Source organism: Hydra vulgaris, chromosome 01 (assembly GCF_038396675.1).
Source record: "Hydra vulgaris chromosome 01, alternate assembly HydraT2T_AEP".
Classification (NCBI taxonomy): domain Eukaryota; kingdom Metazoa; phylum Cnidaria; class Hydrozoa; order Anthoathecata; family Hydridae; genus Hydra; species Hydra vulgaris.
This window is the reverse complement of record NC_088920.1, coordinates 8,143,799-8,169,885: the sequence shown is the minus strand read 5'-3', so window position 1 is coordinate 8,169,885 and position 26,087 is coordinate 8,143,799. Positions and strand designations below refer to the sequence as shown.

The 26,087-nt window shown below is 26.0% G+C and overlaps 1 protein-coding gene across 2 annotated transcripts in view; it reads right to left on the bottom strand.

The window, feature by feature from the left end:
- Window positions 1–26,087, bottom strand: part of LOC136075080 (uncharacterized) — a 79,052-nt gene that overhangs the window by 27,866 nt on the left and 25,099 nt on the right. For both annotated transcript variants that reach the window (XM_065787317.1, XM_065787318.1), the window contains 4 exons: window positions 24,005–24,032; window positions 12,048–12,334; window positions 8,883–11,703; window positions 1,469–1,506 (listed from right to left, as the gene is read on the bottom strand). In XM_065787317.1, the coding sequence (XP_065643389.1) occupies window positions 1,469–1,506; window positions 8,883–11,703; window positions 12,048–12,334; window positions 24,005–24,032 (3,174 nt within the window). The remainder of the gene's footprint in view (window positions 1–1,468; window positions 1,507–8,882; window positions 11,704–12,047; window positions 12,335–24,004; window positions 24,033–26,087) is intronic.

Genomic DNA, 26,087 nt, shown 5'->3' with positions numbered 1-26,087 from the left:
ATATTATAAATATTATTAATTTTATGAAATTGATTTTTATTGGTAGTTGTTAAGATAGAAGATACTTTAAACCAAAATTTTACTTTGAGTTGATTTTATTATATTTGACAAAGTTTTTTATTTGTTATCATTTTATACTCAAGCAGTTTGAAAGAAATTGTTTGAAAACTTTTTAATTATAACTAATTAAAGTTATTATTAAAAAAACCTTTTTTTTTTTACTAAAATATCTTTAAAATTTTTTAATAAAAATTCGTACTAAACTTTAGAATTTCTCACTGAAAAATGAATAACTTAATCTAATCTTTAGCCAATCTTTCTGTAAGATTTTTTTAAAATGATACGTTATTTGTTAATATCTTACTTTGGATTAATGTTTTTAACAAACTTCTGAATTAAAATTCACTATAGTAATTACTTCCAAAAATGTTATATTTATATAAAGTCAATTTTAAAAACTTAAGAATATTAAACTATCAAAGCTTATCATAAGAAATCAAAGGTATCATAAGATTAATCTGACATTAAAAACATAAAAGCGATATCAAAAGACAGAATTAAAGATTCCTCCTCAAAAACTTATTTTAGTCAAGTCATGATAATGATAAAATTTAAAAGAATTTGGCCTAATAGCTGAATGGAATTTTTCATCACATCCTAAAGAAAGTCACCATGCGATGGGATTGTTTGTACTGAAAAAAGGTTGACAGTGTAAAAAAGTTTGAAATAATTATGATGAAAACAAGTTCTTACATCAGAAGCCATGTATGACTTCTGACATAAGAACTTTTGTATTGAAAAAATCAATGTTGTAAACGTCATTTACATAAAAAGTGCCGAATTATAATTGCAACATAAAACACTGCAAGAAAGATACAATATTGCAGTAATTCTGGTAGTTGTAGCTTTCATCAGTTTACTTTGGGGACAACAGGGTTAGGTAAAAGAAGTGTTGTGCAGACACTAACTACACAATATTCCACAATCTTAAAAAGAACTAAGATCTACTTCAACCTGATGGTGATCTATGATGATAAGTGATGGATCAGCATTGTAACTTAAATAAACCTAGAAGAAGTTGATTTTGAAGTTAAGTTACTTCACCCAAAAGTTTCATCAACATAGTTTAAATAGCCTCAAAGAGAAGACAAATGTTTTATTTCCAACATGTTAAAACAAATTAAAAAACATATTAAAAAAAACTGTTCCACAATCTTGCATCTCTGATTTTCTGGTACTTGATATATCCTCACATAAATTATTTAGGTTAAACTTAAAATTTCAGACTTCCAAGTATGACAGTTTGGAAATTATAAGTAAGTTTAATAATAATAAAATAAGTTTGGAAATTATAAGTAAGTTTAATAATAAGTAAATAAGACAGTAAAGTTTAGTTTTTCTTCTTTATTTAATTTTAAACTAATTTGTTTTACAGTTATTTTAAGATATCTCAAAAATAAATTCTCACCATTTTGATAAGACAGATTAGAAGCCATAGTTTCGTATCTAAACAAATTATTATGTAAAATAATTCTTGACAAGCAATCATGATTACTTAAAGGTAATAATAAGGACAAAAATATTTATTGTATATGTTTATAAAATATTTAATTATTAGTTAACTGGGCATGTAAAACTTTATATTTTGTACAAAATGTACATTTTTGTATATCTTTTACAGATGTAAACAGTAGATTTTACCAGTATGCATAATTTCTATATTTCTATATTGAAGTGTTATTAACGATTACACAATCAAAAACTGCATTAACAATTTTTCACTTAATTTAGAATATTTATTAGTTTTATTTAGAATATTTATTAGTTTTATTTAGAATATTCATTAGTTTTATTTAGAACATTTATTAGTTTTATTTAAAATATTTATTAGTTTTATTTAGAATATTTATTAGTTTTATTTAGAATATTTATTTGCTTTATTTAGAATATTTATTAGTTTTATTTAGAATACTTTTTGAGCCAATAGCTGTTAATAAATTCTTAATTTTTTATTGTTTAATAATCATATTTCTTTACCTAAATGGTTTCATGAAAATTACAAATAAATAAACTGTAGTATGTTAAAAATTATTTTTTGTTGACACAAATTGTGTACTAAGCGATTGCATGGTTCTTGTGGGCAGCCCAGTATCAAAGTGGTAAACAATTTGGTGAAGATTAAGAAAATAATCTTTATAAAGAAGTTGTTTTTGTGATTGTAGGGCTACACTAAATTGATTCTTTAATTTATTTATTGTGAAACCTTTACTAAAGTTTAAATAACAGGTTTTTGTTTAGAAAAAGAAATTGATGAATATATATGTAATTACCGTATGATGAATATAATGTAATTACCTTATGCAATCTAAATTTAAAATAAGAGCTGTTTCTACCAATAACCATTCTAGCAATGTTAATGCATTTTCATAGTTTTATAAAGCATATACTGGAAATGGAAAACTACATATTTGTCATCCAGTTTTTAAAAGGGGTATTTAAAACATACTAAATATTTGATATACTCCACTTTATAAAAAATTAAAAAGCAAGTTGTTGTATGCCAAAAAATATGTTTTTTACTTCTTTTTTCATTGGCAATTTAACGAAACAACTGCAGCTTAATAATATCAATAATAAAAAAAATTTAACTTTAACTTATCTTTGTTTTATATTATGATATTTTATTTTAACTAGTAAGCGACCGGGGCTATGGCCGGAGCTAGGTTGATAACACATAGCCGTGACCGAGTTTATGATCAGGGCTGCATTAATATTGATAGATCCTATAAAAATGTTACTTTTAATTAAAATTTATAACATGAATTTTATTTAAAAACAATATTTTATAGGATCTATCAATTTTAATGAAGCCCCGGCCGGGTTTTTGACCGGGGCTGCATTAATATTGATAGATTCTATAAAAGTATTGTTTTTAATTATAACTCATATCATAAATTTTGATTAAAAATAACATTTTTATAGAATCTATAAATATTAATGCAGCCCTTGTCATAAACCCGGTCCCGGTCATGGCTATGTGTTATCAAACCTAGCCCCAGCCATAGCCCCGGTCGCTTACTAATTTTAACCCTTTAACAGTCCATGCTGTAATAATACGCAAATCCAAAGTGGTTTCTAAATGTCCATGCTGTAATATTACGCAAACTAAAAGTGGTTCCTAAATGTCCACGCCGTAATAACGTCTGTTCACAAAAAATCCGGACTGATTTCAAATGTACACAAATTGATCTAAATTTCGAATTTTCGATTCGAAATTTTTAAATTTAATCGGTCAGCAACAACAGTTTCATTTTGTGGCAAAATTGAGTTTAAATAATTAATTCAAATAAACATGGAGCATCTAAAAGAGAACGATGTTAGAAATGTGATTGGAAATTTTTATAAACAAAACATAAACAGTGGAAAGAAATTTACAGTGGATCATTTTAAGAAAATGGGAATCGCTAAATCTACAATTTATGACATAATTAAAAGGTCTGAAAATAATTTGCCAATGAATAGAAAAATCGGTTGCGGCAGAAAACCTTTTAAAATTACACCAGAAAAGAGAGAGTCCATGATTGCAAGAGCAGAAGAGAGAATCGGGATTTCGCAAAGAAAATTGGCACTAAAATATAAGATAAGCGTTTCATACGTAAATAGATTATTAAGTATGCATGGACTAAAGTATACCAAAAGAAAAAATGCACCAAAAACAACAGAAAAGCAAGAAATTAAACAAAAGAAAAACTTATTAAAACTTTCAAAAACTTTTTTCAAGCCATCAAATGAGTTTGAAATCATCATGGACGATGAATCTTATTTCTGTGTAAATGGTGCAAATTGTTCACAAAACTCTGGCTACTATACAAAGGATAGTTCTCAAATTGATCCTAACATTAAATTCAACTTCAAAAAAAAGTTTGACGAGAAAGTTCTCGTTTGGATTGCAATCAGTCGTTTTGGTCATTCATCGCCTTATTTTGCTGTAAAAAACTGTGCACTGGATGCAAAAACTTATTCTAAAGAATGTATTACAAAAAGACTTCTTCCATTTATAAATTCCAAGCATCAAAACATGAAAATTTTATTTTGGCCTGACGGAGCGAGATGTCATTATGCAAAACACACATTAGAAACTTACAACACTTTAGGTATTAACTTTGTCGACGCTAAAGATAACCCCCCAAATGTACCGCAGTTAAGGCCAATTGAAAATTTTTGGGCACATTTAAAAGCAAAAGTTTATGGAAATGGATTTACTGCGAAAAATCTTGACCACCTTAAGAATAGAATTCAATTAAAGTTAGACTACTTTTTCAACCTAATGGATTCAGTCAAAACTAAAGTTTGAAAAGCCGCTGATTTAGGACCACTTTCGGTTATAAAATAGTTAACAATGTCCAGTCACTCATTTTAGTTAAAATTTTTGTCAAAAATCGATTAATTTTGTATTCAATTAAGAACAATTTTTCATTCCGGATTTTTTGTGAACAGACGTTATAACGTTTTATCTCCTCATAATTTATTTCTTTTTATGAGTAATTATATACTCCTAATCGTCACAAAATTTATTACTGCATAATTAATAAGCTTTTCATTCAATAATTTACTTTAGCACATGTTTACTTTTATTTTAAATATGGCAGACAAGCAAGTTTTTTCAGTGCAAAAATCATTAACGAAAAAGCGAATATTTACTCACAAGGAAATAGAAAACTATATATTTGATAAAAACGAGGAGTTGAGTGAGGTTTCAGAAGTAGAGTATAGTTTATCTGATGTTTCTGATGATGAAAATCGAAAATCCGAACCAGAGATATTAGAGTTAAGTTTAGAAGAAGAAATGTCTGCATTGGTCGATGCTCTTAGTTCTAGTGATAATTCCTTAGAAAATGAATAAAAAAACAAAACAAAAAAAATTTAACTTTAACTTATCTTTGTTTTATATTATTTTATTTTAATTTTTTTTAATTTTTATTGTAGTGATTGATTTTTTCACGTGTAAAATGCAAACACTTTAGGTTTGAAGCAAAGATCGTAAATATATAACTCAATTCTGATATCTAATAAAAATTTATAATTTTATTCTAATGAAAAAAAACATATATATAATTTAATTTTGCTTTATAAAGTATATAATTTAATTCTAATTAAAAAAAATATATTTAATATTAGAAGTAAAAATATATTTAAAATTAAAGTTAATGCTTGGGTTTAACTTTTATTTTTAAAATTTATTGGAAAATTTTACTAAATTTTAATTTTTAAATTTTATTTATTCTTAAAAAAAAAATTAGCTAATTTTTATCGTTTTTATTGTTTTTTTGGTTTTCCTTCCTAAATATTCTTTTTTTTCACTCAAAATTTAAATAAACCAAACCTCACTTTAAATAAAAAAAGCATAAAAATAAACTTTTAATAAATAAAGTAAATAAATAACCTAATTTTTTATTTGTTAATCCCTAATTTTTTAAAAATAAAAGTCATTTTTACTTGCAAAGCTGGAATTAAAAATTTAAGAAATAATCATTTTAAAAAATTTACATATTTTAAATCATTTATACAAATTTCAAGAAAAGAAATATATTTGTTTAAATCAAATATTTTTAAAAATGAAATATTAAATTTAATTAGTTAATATAAAAAAAGTAAATGAAAATAAACAATAGAAATAGTAAAATAAAAATAAAAAAGTAAAATAAAAATAATAAATTAAAAAATAAAAGTAAAATAAAAAATAGTAATAATAAAAAACAAGTTAAAAAATATTCAACTTGTTTTGCGGTAATTCATATACATTTATATCTGGCTGTATATACCGTTCACCTCTCAGCAATAACTTTGTAAATAATCAAGCCTTTATAAATTTTGCATCTAATTTGGTCAAAAAAAAAACACTACTCTGGTCTTCTTATCGCAGGAGATGTTAACCTTGACCATACCACATGGCATAATAACACAGCAATTACCACAAACTCACTAGCTGAAGCCTTTATTGAAACATTTGATTCAAATCATTTAACACAGCATGTCAGACTAGATCTTATTTTAACTGAGTCATCTCAATGTATATTTTCTCTTGAAAGTCAATCTCAACTGGGGTGCACTAAAAAAGGACAAGCTCATTTAATTCTAACTTGGAATTTTGCTGTAGAATCTTCAAACCCTCCTAGAAATCGATTTTCTACATCTCACCAAGATTTTAAAAATAATAATTTCGATAAACTAAACATGTATTTCAAAAATATTGACGGGGTTAATTTTTTTTTTTTTTTAATTTAAATATTAATGAATGTTATAATGTATTCCAATCTATCTATATTGAAGGATGTAATCTTCAAATACCTGGAATCAAATTGAATTATTCTGTTTTACACACACCTTGGATCACAAAAGAAGTAATTTCTGCTATAAAAAATAAAATAAAAACTTTATAATAGAAGCAAAAACCAAAACTGGCGTCTGGGCCCTAAATTATATAATAATAGCTGTAATAAAGTAAAACAAACTGTAACTCATTCGATTGAAAAATCTATATCCCAAAAAGCCAAGACAAATCCAAAACTTATATATAGGTATATAAACATGAAACTTAAAGTTATAAATCAAATAAGATCTATGAAAGAGTCAAATGGAAACATTACTTCTAATGAAAGCCATATAGCTACGATCCTTAACAATTACTTTTCATCTGTTTTTACTCCTTTAAGTTTGAGTCAATCGCTGCCAACATTCGAAAAGCGCACATTTTCTGTGATTGATGAGACGTCAGTCTTGAATAGACTTAATGAGAATTACATACAAGTGTTACTCTCAAACCTAAACTTGCATAAACCAGCAGGCATAGACGGCATTCACCCACACATCCTCAACAAATATTCTTCATCTCTGAACGTACCCATTACCTACATATTTATAAAATCTATTTGTGAAGGTTGAGTCCCAGCCGCGTGGCTGGAAGCTAATATAACATTGCTTCACAAGAAAGGATCTAAACTTGATGCATCAAATTACAGACCGATTACCCTAACTTCTGCCTGCTGCAAAATCGTATTGTAAGCGTATTGTAAAAGATTGTTTAACCGAGTATCTAAGTGCAAATAAACTTTTATCTCAAAATCAGCACGGGTCTGTTCCAAAAAAATCATGTATTACCAATTTATTGGAAACTGTCAATCAGATCTCACACTCAATGGCAAGAGGCTATAGTGTAGATGCTTTATATCTAGATTATGAAAAAGTGTTTGACGCACCTCCTCGTGAACTTATGCTCCACAAACTTTTTTGTTATGGTATCTCTAATATGCTTCTTAATTGGATAAATTCTTTTCTTTCTAAAAGAACACAACGAGTTGTCATGGGTTCCACCATTTCAAATTCATTACCAGTCACCAGTGGTGTCCCTTAAGGATCTGTTCTAGGACCTCTTCTATCCATCTTATACATTAATGATATAACAGACCTTGTTAGCAATCCAATGAAGTTATACGCTGATGACAGTAAAGTTATTTCCACAAATTCTAGACCTGAGAGCCCAGCTCTGCTCCAGATGGATATAAATCACATTGTGTCTTTGACTCTAGCCTGACGCTTACAACTTAATTACAAAAAATGCCTTATCTTACGCTTTAACAAAAGCAAAAATCCTAACCACCAATACTACATCTTGACTCAGCAAAGGAAGCAGCTTCTTGATTCCTTGTACAGTGAAAAAGATCTTGGGATTTGCATTTCACACAATCTCAAATGGGATACACACGTTGAAATAATATCATCAAAAGCTAACTCTGTCCTCGGTCAACTAAAGAAATCATTTATTTATAAAAATGCACAAGTTTGGAAGAGGCTCTTCAGATCGCTGGTCAGACCTCACCTTGAGTATGCTGCTCCTGTGTGGAATTATTTTTCTGCACACAATGTTGAAAAACTTGAAAAAGTCCAAAACCGTGCCACCAAAACAATTCCATTTCTCAAAGCTTTATCTAGTGAAGCCAGATTAGCACACCTTTATCTTACCTCACTAAATGAAAGACACAATCGAGGTGATTTAATCTACAACTTCAAATTTATAAATAACATAGAAAATATTTATTGGAATAACCCACAAATCGGCTATCCATTTGTGTGAATAACTAGAGGACACTCTCATCGTTAATACAAAGAGTTCTTTAATGCTTCTGACCTCAATAACAACATGCGTGCTATTTCTACTTGACTCAATTTCTACCCTAACAGAGTGGTTAACCGATAGAATTCACTCCCACAAACTGCGATTGACTCTTGTCATCTTAATGAATTTAAAAACCGTTTAGACAAACACTGTAGCCAGCACTAGTATTACAGTTAATGTAACGAATTGCTGCTACAGCTCATTGTTTACTGGCAAAGAGCTAAAGGGCTGCTACCCCTTTTAAGCAACATTATTGTTTGCCGCAGCTTATCATTATTATTATTATATATATTTCATATGTATATAACTGTTTTGCGGTAATTCATATACATATATATATATTTATTTCATATATATACATACATATATATATATATATATATATATATATATATATATATATATATATACATACTATATATATATATATATATATATATATATATATATATATATATATATCTACTATAGCTTGTTTATACATATGTGTGTATATATATATATATATATATATATATATATATATATATATATATATATGTATATATATATATATATATATATATATATATATATATATATATATATATATATATATATGTATATATATATATATATAAATGTATATATATATATAAAATTTAACATAAAAATAACCCATTTTATAATATTTATACATAACTGCTTATTTATAAAAAATAAGACTTACATGAAGTTATTTTCATGAAAGATTTGAAACTGTAAACTTTTCTTGTATTTCGCAAAGTCATTTGTAGATCCACGATCAATAAACTCCTTGCAATTCTCATCTACTATGAAGAAACCATCTTTTGTTTTTTGATTTACTGTACTGGATGTTGCAACAGTAATTTTTTCAACTACCTCTTCTGACCAAAATTCTAAAACATTTCCAATAGTTTTGTCGCTGTTTAAAAGCTCTTTGATACCACTGCAACTCTTAACAAACACAGTTAAAAATGAGTTTGATCTTGAAATAGCATCCACAAGAACATGACGAAGATATATCTCTTCTGGACTTACAAACACAATAACAGATTCAGATTCGGCTCCTGAAAACCCTTTGCAGTCAGTTACAAGAATGTCCAGTTCACTTCTTAAATTCTTATGAATTTTAAATTTTGCTTCTAATGTTGGGGAGTAATTCTGCAAATGTGGTGAATAAGTTACTGCTTTAAAATATTTAATTGTATCTATTGCATATGCAACAGATTGCACTTCTTCGATATTGTTGCATATAACCACAGTTTTTCTTAATACATTAAAACAAATTTTTTCTAAGACAATGGATAATAATTTAACAGATTGCTTGTCTGTTATATCATGAAAAGGTAAATAAACAACCTTGGGTTTTTCTCCTTTAATTGAGTGTCCTATATTACCAGGTTTGAAAACATATTCAGTCTCCATATGACCATTTGGATCAATATTATTAATACTTTTTGTTATTAACTTTGCCATATAATCTAAATCATTGTCATGGAAACCATTAACAATTGAACCATTAAACTTGTTTTCTATTCTCGCTGAAGACTGATCTGATTTACAGTCTGTAAAGTTATCAACAGTTTTGTTATCAACAGTTTTATTAATAATTTCAACAGCTTTGTTAGTAATTTCAACAGTTTTGTTAGTAATTTCAACAGTTTTGTTAGTAATTTTTGAATCTATAGAGTCTTTAAATTTATTAACAGTTTTATTATTAGTAATATTTGATGAAAAACTGTTATCTTTTTTAATCATGACAGATGCATATTGATTATCTTTATTTACCTTAATCGTATCATTTAAGTCATAATGTGACGCGTCATTAATTTTTTCCTTATCTTTTACATAGTTTTCAATAGAATTAGGTGTTTCATTTTTAGAATCATTTCTAGAATCAAATGTCAACATTAAACTTTGAAAATCTTTCCTTTCCTCAATCTGCGAATCTTCAACTCCAAACAAGCTTTTTTTTTTATTTTCTTCCAATATTTTAAAGTTCAGATTTGGAATGTTTAAAACACTTTTCGTTTCACAAATAACCTTTTGGGCAATATCAATTAACAATTTATTGCATTCAGTAACTCTCATTGATTTATTTAGAGATATGACCTTCATTCCTATTATTTCTTCTTGAAAGTAATTTCTTTGTAGTGTACGTTTTTGTTTATTTGTTACCAATTCTCGATTCTTTGTAATACTCTCAGGAATAAAAACGACTAAAGAATCTTTTAATTTAGATGCGAGCAAATGTTTAATTTGAGTTGCATCTTCTTCTTTAACATACTCTTCAGAAAGTTCTTCAAGTACAAAACATACTTTATTTCTGTTGGTGCTAGCCAAATACTCTAGTAATTTTGGTAGTGAAATACAATTGTTTAAAGTATTTTTGTTTTTGCACATTATTTTCCACAACTCATACAAACTATCACAGACAACACTAACATTTGAAGATTTATCTATACTGTCAACAAACTCTTTCATATGGCATTCATACAAGGAGAAATGGTTACAACATATGTAAAACAGGGTCAAAGGATTTTGTGACTTATGAGTAATACAATTTTTAACTATCTCTTTTCCTACTATAGATTTTCCAGAACCATATCCTCCAGTGATAATTTTTTTCAGTGCTTTGTCATTGATTGCATTCCTTTGTTCAACATTAAGAACCAATGATTGTATCTGTTTTTGAGTATCTGATTCTAATGTGGGATAACAATAGTCAACTATAGACATTGACATCATAGTTAAACTGATGAGTTTTTTAAATAGTACTTCACTATTATTTTTTGCATTTACTTTTTTAATGCAGTATGCTACAACTAATCTCCACCAACTCTCAAAATTCTTATCTTCAATGTCATCTTTACATAGAAACAAAATTTGATCTAAACCAAAATCCTCAGAGAAGTGATAAAATAGCTCTTCTTTTAACTGTTTACGGTCATGTAAAGGTAAAACTACAATTCCCAAAATAATTAGTTTATTAGTGTCGATAAGAGGATTGTTAACATTAACAAACAATATGACATCATTTAAACACTGTTCTGATTCAAGCTTGAGACAATCCATTGAAGTAGCAACACGAGCAATTATAACAAGATTGAATTCAGAGGCAAAAATCATTATTCTATTTTCATCATTATAATAAGTAAACTTTTTAACATCACAATTTAAAAGAGATGCATGATAATGTAAACGATAACCGGGTAATACAGCACGTATGCCCGTACAATTAATAGTAAATAAATCAATAAACTTGGAAACTACCAAATTATCATTGTCAACAATAGAAGAAGTGACATAAATAACATCATTACAATCAGGAAAATTTCTATTGAAATAATCTAATGCAATTAACTCTATTGATTTATTATGAGGTACTTTATTTAAACAAATATTGTTTGTCTGTCTCCAATCCAAAGAATTCAATGACTTTATATTTTGTCTAAACTCATCATTGAAAAATGGTTCAGGTGTTGCAACACACAACCCATTATAGTTAAAATCATAGTTGCAATTACCTAGAAAAACGTAAAATGAAATAAAATTAACCAATAAAATTAAAAAAAAATGAACATGCAAAAATGAGCATAAAAAAAAGAATAAATATAAAATTATTTTAAACTTTGCTTATTCAAATTGGTACTAAAGTTTTTAAAGTAGTACTAAAGTTAACAGTAGTACTAAAGTTTTTAAAGTAAACATAAAAAATACATAAGACAAAAAAATTAAGATGAATATGAAAAAAGAAAAAACAGTCTTGAAGTTTAATTTGAAAAATAAAATGTTATTTAAGATTTTAAAAATATATGACTTGAGTTGTTTTATTTTTAATTATATTGCAAAAAACAAGTAAAAATAATACCTGTAATAATAACAGAGCAATGATGTTGAAAAGATTTTTTATTTAAACCTTGAAATGAAAACTTAAAATTAATTGTTTCATTTTGAAACAATAACTTTTCTACTTTCACAAACAATGTAGTATTCTTTTTTTTCGTTAAATAATATCGAAATGCTTGTCTCTTATTATTGATAGCTATCCAATTATTAACAACACTGTATAATTGGAATTCCACTTCTCTACAAAATTGACCTTCAAGTAAGTCAAACTTAAAAACACAACCATAAGGAATTCGACATTCAATAATGCTGAAAAAAATAATACAAATAAATTATTAAAATAAATATGTATATATATATTCATATATATATATATATATATATATATATATATATATATATATATATATATATATATATATATATATATATATATATATATATATATATATATATATATATATATATATATATATATATATTTATATATATATATATATAGCTATATATTAGGGTGACTCAAAATTGCAAAAGAAATAAAAAAGAAAGGATTTTGCTACCTAGTATGAGTTCACAGGCAAAATTTTAAGTATGCTGTATAATATTATAAATAACACATGTATTATAGTGTTAAAAATCAATTTATTTAACGAATTTCAGCAGACATCATTCTCCTATTAAAGGTTACGTAATAGAGGAAATAGTAGGTTAATGCTGATGTACAATTTTATTCGTATTATTTTATTCATAGTCTGAGATTTTATTTATAAACTGACAATGCACACTAATTCCTCTCCCCCTTAACCGTTACCCTAAATCTAAATCCTAGGACTCCACCATCCCACCACTACTACTGTCTGCCATTATACTGTCAGTTCTTATATTATTCATAAAACTTAAAAACACAGTTTATTAATTTTAATATTTAACTTTATAACTGTTTAAATCACTTCATTGTTATTTAATATTTAATTATTAATTTAATTATATTTCACTTATAAATTATAAAGTTAAATAAATAACAATTATTTGTTATTTATACTTAACTTTATAATTGTTTAAATCAATTCTTTGTTCAAACATTTAAATATTTCAGAAAAATAAGAGCTAAAGCTAAAAAAGGTCAATCAATTACAACCCAAGAAGACCTGTCTATCTCCTTGAAATTCCACTGAGCTCTCTACCTAGCAGTCAATTGCCTACTAATGGTTAGGTTGTTAGATACTTTTTGTATGTTATTACCCTCTAGTTAAAAAGTTCAGACCAATCAAGAATGACTTTGCTGTGCACTGAAGACATCTTCTGTAGATATGAAGTGCAAAGGAACTGATGGACCTTGCATTGCTGTAATGGAGAATACTGTTTGCTCTGAAGTATTGTAAATATTTGGGCCTCTTGTGGTTTTCAAAACTATGTTGTTTCAGAAGTAAGCATACTAACCAAGTTTCAAGAAAATTTTAACCTGTTTGACATCAGTTCCCAACAGTTTGAGTACACAATGCACCAGGATACTTTTATGCCAAGAGACAATGCTATATTATAATAAGACCTAGACTTTCTTCAAGATCAAAAACAAGACACAAAAATGTTTATCAGTGCTTGCGTTGATGAGGAGTTAGAGGCCAGGGTAATAAACATTTAATGAAACTAAAACTTATTAAAATGTGTCAAAAATCTAAACGTTTTTATATACTAAATTTCAAAAGATTTTATTTAGATCGAGAGAAGAATTGACAGATTAGACATTAAGAGCTATGGAAGAAAGCTGAAACAGATTCGTTGGTTACTAATGATACAGAGAGAACAAACAATAAAGATCAGGGCTATATCAGTGAAGAAGACAAACCACCTTTTATAAAATGTAAAATAAAATCAGTGTTAGGTATAATGTTTTTTAGTATCTTTTAATTATTTCCTAGTCATTTCTCTCTGATAAACCTGATAGATCTAGAAGGAGATCACTAGGGAGGGTTTGATTGCAGCAACCACACCAAAGTTTATGAGAGCTGGTATCAGTATAATAGATCAAACTCTATTCATCCCCAGCATTGTAAATTATCTTGAAGGAGATATCACAGAGTTAAGGATAAGCAGAGAGCCTATCAGAAGAGACAGATAGAAACTAATCCATTCTAAAGATAACAAATTATACTGTATTATTAATTTAGTTTTAAGATTGCAATAATATAATAGCCTGATTTATATTGTTATTTGATAAAATTATTAAATTTAAAGATAAAAAGATGTTTTGGTAGTAAAATCTGTTATGAGTATAGGGAAACAATAATGAACAAGTCATTGGTGCTACACTTGGATTTACTATGTTATGCAAAATATCTAAAATTTAAATATAATTATATAAAGAACATAATTAATTATTAAAAGAGCTTTTAAAACTGCTTATAACTTTTTATTTGCAACTCAAAATTTTATGAGTACAGTAAACTAATAATAATAATAATAATAATAATAATAATAATAATAATAATAATAATATTTATCAAATATTAAATATATATATATATATATATATATATATATATATATATATATATATATATATATATATATATATATATATATATATATATTAAATAGGAAATAAAATTAAGTAAATGTAGTTAAGTATAATAAATTTAGATAAGAAGTGTTTATTGTATCATTGTGTCAATATATAACAATAAAGTCAATAAAAAATAAATAGAGGAAGATAAAATTAACTAATAATTTTTTATACAGGACTGCTATAACCGTGTTAACCTAAGCATTAACAATAAAACAATTACTTTTAAACATACCAAAACAAAAAGAATTTTAGTCAAATTCAACCTTAGATTTCCTGAATTTAGTTTTATAAATCTGAAATTAGAATGTGTTTAATAATATAGCCATTAAAGTTAAATTTAGTAGCTTAAATGATGAATTTTTAAATATTTCCCAAAAAAACCAAAAAAACAGACCCCTGCGTTTTTTTTCCAAAAAAAACGCGTCACATCTTTATGTATATGTATGTATATATATATATATATATATATATATATATATATATATATATATATATATATATATATATATATATATATATATATAAATTAGTAGAAAATCACTTGACAAAAATTTATTAAGTGATTAAGTGATTTTCTACTAATTTATAATTGCTCTGTTCTTTTAAGAACATTGAGCACTCTATTTGTAGAATACATTTTAAAATTGTTTAAATATATATATATATATATATATATATATATATATATATATATATATATATATATATATATAAATATATATATATATATACATATATATATAGATATATATATAGATATATATATACACACACACACACACACACACACACATATATATATATATATATATATATATATATATATATACACATAGAAAAAAAACAACTTTTCATGGAACTATAAGTTTCATGCCTATATGGCAATCATCAGCCATAAACTTTATCAAAAAAATGTTAATAAAATTACAAAATACATATAAAGCTGGCTTATATATATAATTTTTCTTTGACATTTTCTTATTTTGTCTCCATAGAGATGTCAGATGTCGCTCAACTGTATTTTTTAATTTTATTAACATTTTTTTTGGTTGCTTTTGATATAGTAAATGGCTGATGATTGCAATATGGGCATGAAACTTATACTTCCATGAAAAGTTGCCAAATTTTAAATGTTTTTCTATCTAAAATCTTTTTTTAATTTACTTGAGGTACTTTAATTAAAACTTTTTTTTTTTTTTTGCAATTTAGGTGCCCCAAGAAGACCTAACTGCCTTGTCACAGAGCACCGCCGAAGTGCATTTAACTAGGAAGTTCACGCCTCTTTCCTTACCATGACGCGAAAATATGTCCAAAGCTCGTTTCGAACCTGGATCTCCTGCTTATAAAGCAAGCGCTCTAACCACTGCGCCACAGCCGCTTATTAACTTCTAAGTTGGATCAACTGAAGATATTGTGCAATTGACAAGTTGTTCTTCTCTTCTTTGTATTGCTGATTCCAAATCTAAAATGGCAAGCCCATAATATTTATCAAATGGATATAGTTTAAAGCTGGTGGAATTTTTGAGTTCATTGATAGATATAGATTGATTTTTAGAATTATTACTATCTATTTTCACTCTTAAATATTTTTTTAATGTTTTGCTGACATTCTGCTTTAAAAAATTCTGCTCTTTTCAAGTTCACATTTTTTATATATTTAAAGCGCATTCCTCAGTTGATGTTATCAATAAATGATATTTTATTTTGTATTGGAATGTATTGCGGACTAAGACTTAAAAAGTTTTCCTGTTTACTTAAGATTGATTTATTGGAAAGATTTAATATTGGATTTTTTACAAACTTAGTAGTTACTATTGAAATGATAAAGTATTAAAAGGTGCAGATTTTAATCATTTTGCTCTACTGTTGACTAAGTAACCATCTCCATTTTTTAAATAAAAAAATAAATAAATACATATGTTTACCCACAGCTACTGTGTTTTGCCAGAATAGTAGATAAAACACTTGCTTAGCTCACTGTGCAAAGTATTATATATATTGTTTTAGAAAATATATTTACTGAAATCGAAACGCATTGTTCCCATACCTTTTTTGATATAAATATATTATAAAATTGTAATAAAAATTCTTAATTTTTCGCCCGATTTAACTTAAAAAAGTGTTTAAAAAAATAGTTTTTATCCCTGGAAACCACTATTAGATATTTTTTTAATGGAGATAACATAATTTATTTTGAAAAATATATTATTTAATATGATAATTTAAAATAAAATTATAAATGTTTATAAAATAATTTGATATATATATTTAACTTAGAATTAGTTATTTATAGCATTAATTATACTGTAATCTCATATTAGACGGACATATAAATTTGATTACCCCCTGTACTAATTAATCAAAAAAATTTCCGAGATAAAAATGATGGTATCAAATCAATTTTCAAATTGTGGAAAGTTGTCTTATTTAGGAGTTGTATTTGATTCATATAAATATGAATTCTACTTGTTGCTGTTGCTGGGAAAAGTATCAAAGATCAAAATCATTGAAAAAAATGAATAAAAACTTAGAAGAACAAATTCAACTGTTTATCTTTCCAGGATATTCAATGAACAACGGTTGCTATCCATCAGTTGTTTGTCCTGGTTGCTGAAGAAATCTTTACAGACTCAAAAAGGGAGACTCACCTCGTGGTGAATGGGTAGCTAAGGTTACCAAGGTATAATGATTTTTAAGTTCCATTTTTTGTTCTTGTTTTTTCTTTTGTTTATTTATAATTGTACATTTATTCAGATAGAGTGGAAAACTCTTTTGTAGTACCGGTCTAACTCTTTTAAATGTGATAACTAATTTACTAACAACTGAGTCAAGAATATGTTCCTTTTGCTATACATTACCTGCACCTGGTTATTCTCATAACTGTAAACCTACCAGTGCTGTGGCTAAAATCATTACACTATCATTTTTTCTAGGTTCTCTTCAAGCTGAACAGGTAAAAAAACTATATTTTTTTTATATAAGTTTTATAAATTTTTAGTTTCATTTTCAAATTTCATTTTTACTTAGGTTGCTTCTGGAATTATAGAAAGTAAAATGGCTACAGAAAGTTTGATTGAAGGATCAACATTTTGTTTATCGACAGGAGGAAATCCGCTCAAATTTTTTGTTAGATGTCTGGCCAGGATTTGATGATTGGCTAAAGTCAAAAAATGTTATTCAGCGAGGGTACCAAGGCAGAGGCTGTTACGGAAACAATTCTAATAAAATATTAGAAAATCTGGATTCTCTTGAAACAAAAATCTTAGAAACATTTACTTATTTGATTCCAATTGTACAGTGTTTGAGAGATTTTAGAAATGTAAAAAATTGTTGCTTTTCCACCAATTTACAAACTGGCTTCAAAGAAGCAATAACAAATTTAAAGAATTCAATTCTTTCCACACAAGAAGTTGCAATAAATTTAAATAAACAAATAAATACAACATGGAAAGTCCACATTCTATTGTGTCATGTTCAGCCTTATGTGGAACACCATAACAAAGGATTGGGTAACTTTGCTGAACAATGTGGAGAAAGTATTCATGCAAAGTTTAAACCAACATGGACAAGGTTTAAGAGGCAAAAAGAGCATTCTAAATATGGTGACAGGCTATTATCAGCAGTAGTTGATTTTGGAGCAAAAAGATTTTGATTTTGTTTAAAAAATTATTTATATAGTTTGTTTGTTTTGTGGATAGTTTGTTTCAAATTTGAGCATAAATGAAATAGTTTTGAATGTGTAGACTAAAACACTTATGTGTATCGACTCAATAGTTATTTTTAATTGAAGATGAGTTAAATTTATCTGTATCTTTGACATATTTCTCTGGAGCAAGAAGAATTGTTCATATTTTGTTGAATTATGTACAATATTTTCATAAATATTATAAATTATTTGAATTTGTTTTGTTTATACTTTGTTTAAAATATTTGACATATGTCTTTAAAAAATTGTTGTAACAGACATCTGAAATGTTTAAATGGGCGTAGGGTCTCTCAATTTTACCCTTTGCCTCATTTATGACCCTTAACTTTTTTTGTTTAAAAAAAAAAGTTTTTTCTATTTTTAATAAACAAATACTTTTGAATAAAAAACTTTTTTTTTGTAACGTGCAACTAGCATACCTAAATGGGCCTATACCCACTTGTATTTACCCTTTTGCCCCATTTATGACCTTTAGCAATTTGTTCCAATTTTAAAAATCATTTTTTTTTATTGTTTTAATACAAATACTCTTGAATAAAAAAGGTTTTATTTGAGTGCCACAACATAAAACCTGCCATTCTCTCTGATGCACAGTGAGCTGTGCAACAAATTATTATATTAGTAAAAAAAAATGTAATATTAATATTCATAAGATTTTAATTTAACATTCAAGAGTGGTGGAATAGCTCACCATTTATAATTAAATGAGATTTTAGTTTTTTCTTATAAACAGTGTTTTGTTTTTTTGTCACAGATGTTATTTGGAAGTACATTCTAAAGTTTAAGACCATAGTAGGATAATGCTCGATTACCAAAAGGATTGCTGCATCTTGTTTCTTTAATTTTAGTGTTCTTTCTGATATTGAGTAGTGAATTAAACTGCATAATGACGTTGGTGCTTCCAGTATAATAGTTTTGTGCATTATTAAAAGGAGCTTGAAATATATTTTTTTTCTAATTTTCAACCAATGCAATTAGTTTAATTCCTGGTCGTTTACATGATTTTCTATTCTAGTTTTAAATACCAGTCTCGCTGCACAATTTTGAACAGACTGCAGTTTTTTTAATAGTGACTTTTTTGAACAGACTGCAGTTTTTTTAATAGTAACTTTTCAATTCCATAGTAGAGGGAGTTGTAATAATCTAGCTGTGCAAATATTAGTGAACATATTATGGTACACAAATCTTTGTACGATAAGAATTTTTTTATTTTGGATATTTTGCTCAATATATCATAGCAGTTTTCAACAATCTTATTTATTTGTGTTTTTAAAGATAAATCATTGTCAAGCATCACCCCTAAAAATTTTGCAGAGTCAACAAATCTAATGCATTCCTTGTTAATAAAAACATCTTTAATAATCATATCTTTTTCAATGCCAGGTGGTGCCATATTTAATATTTTTGTTTTCGATTGGTTAATACATAAGAACGATTGACTCATCCATTTAGATATGTATTCAAGACATTTTGGTATATCTAGGACTAGTGCATTATATTGAGATGAAGGAAGGAATGCTTTTAAAGTTTGATTTGTTTCAGTTGAGTGATGTTTTTTGCATCCATATTGATGTTCTATATAAAGATTGTTTGTTGTCATGTGTGAATCAAGACGATTGGAAACCACTCTTTTCTATTAGCTTGCTAAGGAATACCAAAGTAGAAACTGTTCTATAATTTTTCAAGTCATCAATATCTGTGGCTGAGTCTAACTTCTTTATTATTGGAAGTAATGTAGCACTTTTTAGACAATCCATACTGCTTGATTCTAGCGATAGGTTTATTATTTCAACCCATATATGTATAAATGTTTGTAAATTATTCCGTAGTAGATATGCTAGAATCTGATCATCAGGAGAGTATTTTACTCCAAATGACATTGTGATTTTGTAAATTTTTTCAGATGCTGTTGGATCAAAATTTTTAAAAAACTGACCATTATAATCTGATGTGTTTTTCTTTGTTTGGAATATTTGAAGATCAGACCTGAGTAAAACATTTATTTAAGTTGTTAGCTAGTTCTTCGCCTGAATCGGCTGTTGGTAGTACATATTCTTGAGTTTTATCTAGTAGCTTGTTTACCAATGAGAATAGATTTTTACTTGTAGTGTTTTTATTTAATAGGTTAGAGAAATATGTTCTTTTTTTTATATAAGCAATTATTGTTGTTTCTTTCCTGAGGTGTCTATATTCTTTTTTGTCTGTATGTGATAGTTTAGTAAATTTTTTTTCTATTTTTTGTTCTACTTTAAAATCGATGATTTAAAATTATTATTATAAATATTTATAATAATAATTTTTTTAATTAATTAATGAAATATCTTTTTTAAATAAATAATTATTTTTTGAAGACAAATTTGAAAGTGATCACTCTTCTGAGACAGCAAGGCATTGCGGTGGCTTGTGAGGTTTAAATTAAAACAAGAAAATAAAAAATTTAGTCACATATTTATAACAAGCTAATCTTTATTTTAAGTTAAATTAAATTAAAAATAAAAATGTCTGGTCAAAAAAGAGATTCAATTTTGGATATGGTTTAAAGATATACCTGGAAATTTTGGGGAAAAGGGTAATAAAGCTATATGTAAAAGCAATAGCAGTTTTAAGACAGTGGCAATAAGCAGCAAAAGTAGAAAGATTCATATTTTGTCAAAACCACTAAATACGAAAGAGAAGAAAAAATGAAGGAAATTTTTTACAAATACTTTAACTAATAGCTGTTGCATTAGATTTGATGACAGATGGACAGTTTTACTATTGGTGACAGTGTGAAGATATGAAATAAATAAAGAATTAACAGCTTATAACAGGATATATAGCTAAGCTATATATTCATGTTTGTAACAATGATAGACGAATAAAGAGAGTGTCAATATAATAAAAAAATTTACAAATGATTCTATATGTTTTATTTCTTGAGTTTGCCTCAATTTTTTCAACCTTTCATTTTCAATCATTTTCAGGCATTTTGGATTGTTTTGTTTTTGCTTAAAAGTTAATTAAAAATGGATTTATTTAATAATATATATTAGGGAAGGTTTAGTACTGACAACACAAATGGCAGAGGTGTTTTTTAACCGTGAAAAGAGAGAAAAAAGATAAATAAAAGAGAAAAAAGAGAAAAAAGATAAATAAAAGATAAAAATAAAAACATTTTTAAAATAGACAAAAAAACAAACAACAGCAATAAACAAAGTAAAAACAATAATAAACAATTTAAATAAATAAACTTTATTATTTAACGCTTATAATTTATCAAGATATATATTGATATTACAATAGTAAAATATTACAAGATATATATTGATTAAGATATTACAAGATATATATTGATTACGATATTTAAAAATGATGTTTAAAAAATGAAAATGTTTTTAAATGGTGTCGGAGTCTATAAAATTATTTGAATAAAAATAACTTTCTGTTTATATAAACAAGCAACTAAAAGAATCGCTATTCGATAATCTTGATTTGAGAATTGATAATTTTCTATTCCATTCTTTCATCTAAGCTAAATAATGTTCATACAAGTTGCGCAATAATTGTGCTTACTCGTGATGTTTGTTAAAAGGGTGGATATGTTCAAAGCAGTTTTTACAATGTTGCAAAATTGACAATAACTATCTATTTACAATTATTGTAAATAGATAATTATCTATTTACTATTATCAATTATTATCAAATTATCAAGATAAAAATTATCTATTTTCAATTATCAATTTTGCATCATTGTAAAATCTGCTTTGAACATATTCACCCTTTTAACAAACATCATGAGTAAGCACAACTATTGCGCAACTTGTATGTGCACAAAATAGCTAAGTGTTAAAATATAATGCACTTTTGTGAGTGAACTAAGATCAACAGAAATCTAAAATAATGTTGTAACAACAATGTAATGTTGCAACATTTACATGAGTCAAATAAACCAAATGGTAACCATGCATATCACATAATATAATGACCTCAAGTTGAAAAAACTTGGTTATCAGACAAAAATTATGAATAAAGTTAGTTTACGCATAATTTGTGTCGGATAAATTTTCAACCAACTATATTATAAGGGTAAAAATGACCATCTTTAATTCTGAATTTTTACATTCTATTTTTAATTGCTACTTGTTAACATTATGCATAATAAAAGTTATGCCTAATTTATATATATATATATACATATATATATATATATATATATATATATATATATATATATATATATATATATATATATATATATATATATATATATTATATATATATAAAACTTTTTTTTTTCACTTTAAGTTTTTTAATCAAGTTTAAAAAACTATTAAAAACTTCTAACTTTCATACTTTTAAAGATATCATGTTTTGTAAGAAATAGAGCTAAGAAAATTTCAAAAGTAACGAAATAAAATTAACGGTAACCAGAAAAAAGATGCTATGTTAAAAGCTGCTAATTAGCTGACTAAATTTCTTTACATTATATTTTTTTCCACCAGCATATGATTGGATAATAACTTGTTTTGCCACCAGCATCTGATTGGTTAACAGATATTACGGAAAAATGAAAAGCAAAAATAAAACAAAACAAAAAAATTTTTGTGTCAGTTTAACTGACACAAAAATTGTTATTAAGCAACTACTAAGAATAATATCGTAATAGTAGCTAATATGTTGAATAGTAGCAAATATGTTCATACTAAAACTGCAACTTAAGCTGTAAATTAAAACAGTATACAAAAATGTTTTCTGAGCATAATTTATATACTAATACTACCTTTTATCTACTCATTAAAAATGGTTTATGTGACTACTGTAATATCTAAAATACTTTGCAAAACAATAAATTAAAACAATAAATAGTAATGTAATACCAATTAAATTAGAAGATACTTAAAAAAGTAAAAGTAAAAACGCAAATATTTAAACCACTTTAATCAGTTGTAGAAAACATACGTTTCATACGTTCATGCTGACAATAAAACATGTGTTATTTTTAAAGAGTATTGAATTGTTATTTTATTAAAAATAACCACTACAGTTATGATATTTAAAAAAATGTTTGCTCATCAATTTTTTCATTTAAATTAAATTTAATTGAAATTTATATAAATTTTTTTCAAAATTAAGTTGTATATTTTTATAATTAATTATAATTTATGCTTCTGCGCAGTATTTTTTTTAAAAATGCCAACAAAAAAAAAACTTCCTAAATTAAAAAAAAACAATATTGTTTAAGTTTTTGAACCAAAAAAACAATAAATTAAATTAACACAAATAATTTGAACATATTTTTAAATACATATTTTTAAATACATTTTTTTAAATACATTTTTAAATGTTATTGTTAATAAAGTTAAATATGTTAACAAATAATGTTTTTAATGTATTAGCTGATTTATTTATTTTCATTTTCTTGGTATTTACTTATTAAATAAAGTTTTTATCAAACATTTTAAACTGTTCAATCTTTTTTCTTTATATGGACAAAGTGTTTGATGAATAGATTTTTATGACGAACAATATCAAGGGTATACATAGAGAGAAAAATATTATAAGAATAATTTCTCTTAAACATATAATCACCATTCTGAAACTACCAAGATACAAGATGAACTACAATTACAAAAAATTAATTTTATATCATTTTTTTTACCATTAAATTAACATCACATAATTAAAAAAATAAATTAAGTATAAATAACATACAAAGATGTTTTATTACCTAATTTTTTCTTTACTTGATAAAGTATCTAAAAATTAAAAAGTTAAGATTTTTATGTTGAAACTATTTTGATCATAAAAATTAGAAAGTTAAAAAATATTAATCTAATGTTCCTATAAAATGAATTGTTGAATAAAAGTTCTTCAGAATGATTTGCATTATTAATTTTTTTTTTTGTATAATGAAAAAAATTTTGGGTTATTTATTGGCTACTAAAAGTATAGACATTGGGTAGAGCTGGGCTAGTTGAGCAGAGAAGTTGGGCAGTTAAAATATCTCAAAAACTACGCATTACATGACAAAACATCTAATGGATGAAAGTTAGGGAATTAGAATGTTAACACAATGCGCAACAAGAGATTGCTGAAAAGTTATTGAATAAGATTCACAACGCAGTTCCACAAATATTAGGCAATATCTTCTCAAAAAAATTGATATATAAAGCTTAACAAAACAAAGCCACTGCAACTAATTGCTTTACTGTTTGACCTTGTCATAAATTTTTTTTGAAAAGTAAGAACTGAAAAAAACTTATACAAAATGTATATACATTTTGTATAAGTTTGTAAAAAAAATTAAATGTAATTTTATGCTAAACCAAACTTTAGGACACCATGCAACTTAAAACTGGCATTGTTATAAAAAAATATCAAAAATTGTTAAAATTTGAAATTTTAAATTTTAGTGACTTTTAGTATACATGTATACATTTATGAAAAAAAATTAAAAAAAAAAAAGTCTCAATTGAAAAGATTTTCACTATTGTAGAAAACACAATGGTTTACAAGGCTTAAATTAAGTGATTGGAAATTGCAATATCTAGAAGTATTTCTGGTCATAAAATTCATAGTTTATTATAAACCGTGAACACTGTTTGAATAAAACTGTCAATTTATCATATTGCAAAAATTCATAAAAAAAACAACAATAAATTTACTGCAAATATAATAAAAGTCAAAACTTACATACTTTGAACTAATATTTTTTTAAACGCTAGATAATTTAAAGATTATAAATAAAAAAAGTTGTAAGACAACTAATTAATATAAATTTTTGAGACATTAATATAACTTTTTGTTTACAGCGAAAGTTTAAGGAATTATTTATTTATAAATTTAAATGTTTTAAATTAGAAATTACAAATACTATCATGGTTGCTGGCCGAAGGAGCTTTCATCTCTAGTTCTATCAACCAAAACTCATTTTCACCTGACTCGTCATTCATCTAAGCCTCATTCTTTTTACTGTATCTGTCCCTGCATGCTCCAAAAACTTTTATTCCTCTTGCTTTTTTTCCCCGCACTTTTTGGAACTCTCTCCCATCTTCATATTTTCCTGACTCAAACAACCTTTAACTTTTTAAGTCTTCTGTCAACCATTTCCTTGCTTTATAACTGTATTATTTTTTTTCTAGTAACTTAATGGGGATTATTATAGTGGGGTTATAGGCTTGGTCAGTCATTTTGGAAGAGATGGAAAGCAGAGCACTGCAACTTAGTCCTAAAAAGACAAGGAAATGTACCAATTAACATTCTTTTGTGTCCAGAGTGTGCACACTCTGGACACAAAAGATGCAGTGCACATGTGCACATCAATAAAGCTAAATCAAATTCAGAAGTTAGGAATTGCTTTAAAACTTAGATTGTAATGTTCAATTTGTGGCTTAAAAGGCTCTGAACTTTAAAAAAAGATTAGAAACAAAAAAATTTGACATTAGTAGTTGAATATTTTGTGTATGACAGGATACGTAGTGTGCGTAGAACAGGGATGGGTTACCAATTTGTGAAACTGGTTTTTTATGAATAAAGTTTTGATATAATGTTAAATCATTGTCTATAGTTCAATAATAATAGATAATCATTGTCTATAGTGCTTAAGTAACTTTGCTTGAGTGTGGCAAGGGTATTTCAGAAATGGTTCGACTAAAACTTAAAATAAAAATTTCAAACACTGCAAACTGTATGGCTCAAAATCAGAAGCAGAAAGTCCTGTTCCAAGAACACCATAGAAAATGTGCACATGTTCCTCAGTAAAAGTCTAGTTAACTCCAGTTACTCAAATTCATTGTCTAAATTAACAAAAA